Source organism: Rhincodon typus, chromosome 43 (genome assembly GCF_021869965.1).
Source record: "Rhincodon typus isolate 14 chromosome 43, sRhiTyp1.1, whole genome shotgun sequence".
Classification (NCBI taxonomy): domain Eukaryota; kingdom Metazoa; phylum Chordata; class Chondrichthyes; order Orectolobiformes; family Rhincodontidae; genus Rhincodon; species Rhincodon typus.
This window is the reverse complement of record NC_063374.1, coordinates 8,732,717-8,734,383: the sequence shown is the minus strand read 5'-3', so window position 1 is coordinate 8,734,383 and position 1,667 is coordinate 8,732,717. Positions and strand designations below refer to the sequence as shown.

At 56.8% G+C, this 1,667-nt stretch overlaps 1 protein-coding gene across 1 annotated transcript in view; it reads right to left on the bottom strand.

Moving 5' to 3' along the window:
• The window catches only part of LOC109918489 (transmembrane protein 179B), an 8,601-nt gene extending 7,002 nt beyond the window's left edge, over positions 1-1,599 (bottom strand). Inside the window, exon 1 of the mRNA XM_020518425.2 lies at positions 1,356-1,599. Within this exon, the coding sequence (XP_020374014.2) occupies positions 1,356-1,570 (215 nt within the window). The 5' untranslated portion in view covers positions 1,571-1,599. The remainder of the gene's footprint in view (positions 1-1,355) is intronic.
• Positions 1,600-1,667: the final 68 nt, after the last annotated feature.

Below are 1,667 nucleotides of genomic sequence, written 5' to 3'. Positions count from 1 at the left end.
CCCCCTCCCCCCCCCCAACCATCTCCCCATCCCGTCCATCTCTACCCAATCTCCATCGTCTCTCCCCATCCAACCCATCTCTCCCCTCCGCCACTCCCAAAACATCCCCCGGCTCTCCCTATCTACCTCCCTGGTCTCTCCCCATCCCCTCCCCAGTACCCCCTCCACCCCCCGTCTCTCCCCATCCAACCCATCTCTCCCCCACAAACTCCCCAGTCTCTCCCCACCCCCATCTCGTCCCATCCCCTCACCCCTCGTCTTTTCCCCACTCCACCCATTTCTCACCCCCGCCGTCTCTATCTTTCCCCCATTTGCCTCCAACCTCTATTCCTTCCCCACCCCCACATAGCCTATCACCCATCTCATCCATCTGTCCCCCACCTTGCCCCTCCCTATCTCACCCTTTCTTCTCCCCCCTCCCCCGCCAAATCCTGTACCACAACCTAGGTCAGAGGTGATCAGTTCACTAGATCAGACACTGACTGGATCATCAAGGATGATATTCACTGGAGTTTAGAAGAACGAGGGGAATCTCGTAGAAACCTATAAAATTCTAACAGGATCAACACAGGAAAGGATGTTCCTGATGACCCAAGAATCCAGAACCAGGGGGTCACAGTCTAAGGATTGGTGGGTGTGCCATTTTGGACTGAGATGGGAAGAAATGTCTTCACCCAGAGAGTGGGGAGCCTCTGGGATTCTCTGCCACACTCGAAGATGAAACATTGAGTGTTTGCAAGGAGCAGTTCAATCCCTTTAGCCTGAAGGACTCTCTCTAAAAGGATATAGGTGGGGAAAGCAGGAACAGGGGTCGGAGTTGGATGATTCACTGCAATCATATTGAAGGGGGCTAGCAGGTTGAATGAGCCCAAATGGCCTCCTCGTCTCTATTCCCCATGTTGCTAATATCGATCGATCCTCTAATAATTGATCAATCAGCCTCCGTGAAAGGCCCTGGCTCTCAGCTGCGCTCCACTCTGCCCAACGGCGACCTGAGGAGAACGTGCATTGCTGTAGCGCCGTCGGAAGGCAGCAGTGCCGAGGAGAACACGCAACGTCTCACCTCGTCCAGACCCGATCTCTGTCGGAGGGGTCGGATTTATGGAGCACCTTTTGAGGGGAGGGGGGGCTGCACCGATGGAGAGCCAGTGCCGAGGTGCGGGTGCGGCCGCGGCCCTCTCTGTGGGTGGAGGCGGCTGGGGCTGGTCAGATGGGTCCCGGAGAACTGGTGCACTGTATTTTACAGCTGAGGGAGGGGCACATCTCACCGTGAGGTGGTGGTGGTGGGGGGGGGGGGGGGGGTCTTCTGCCACGAACAGTCACCGCTGAGCAAGCACAGTCGCAATGACACTCACCTGTTTGCTTCCTCAATGCAACTGGCATAGATGAAGTAGAAGACTGTGCAAAAACAGTAGATGGCGATGCCCACAGAGACGGCGCTGACGAAGCCGCAGAGGGTGACGTTGCCAAAGTGCTCCACCTCCAGGGATTTTGCCGTCGAGTTGTACTTGGTCGTGCCGTAGAGGATACAGCCAGAATTAAACTCACCCTGAAACCGGAGCACAGACATCGGGATGACAGACCCCGTCTGGGAGCCTCCCTCGCCCTCGGAGACGGGCACCGAGATCAGAAAGGAACTCACACTTCCCCACCCCCCTACCCCCATC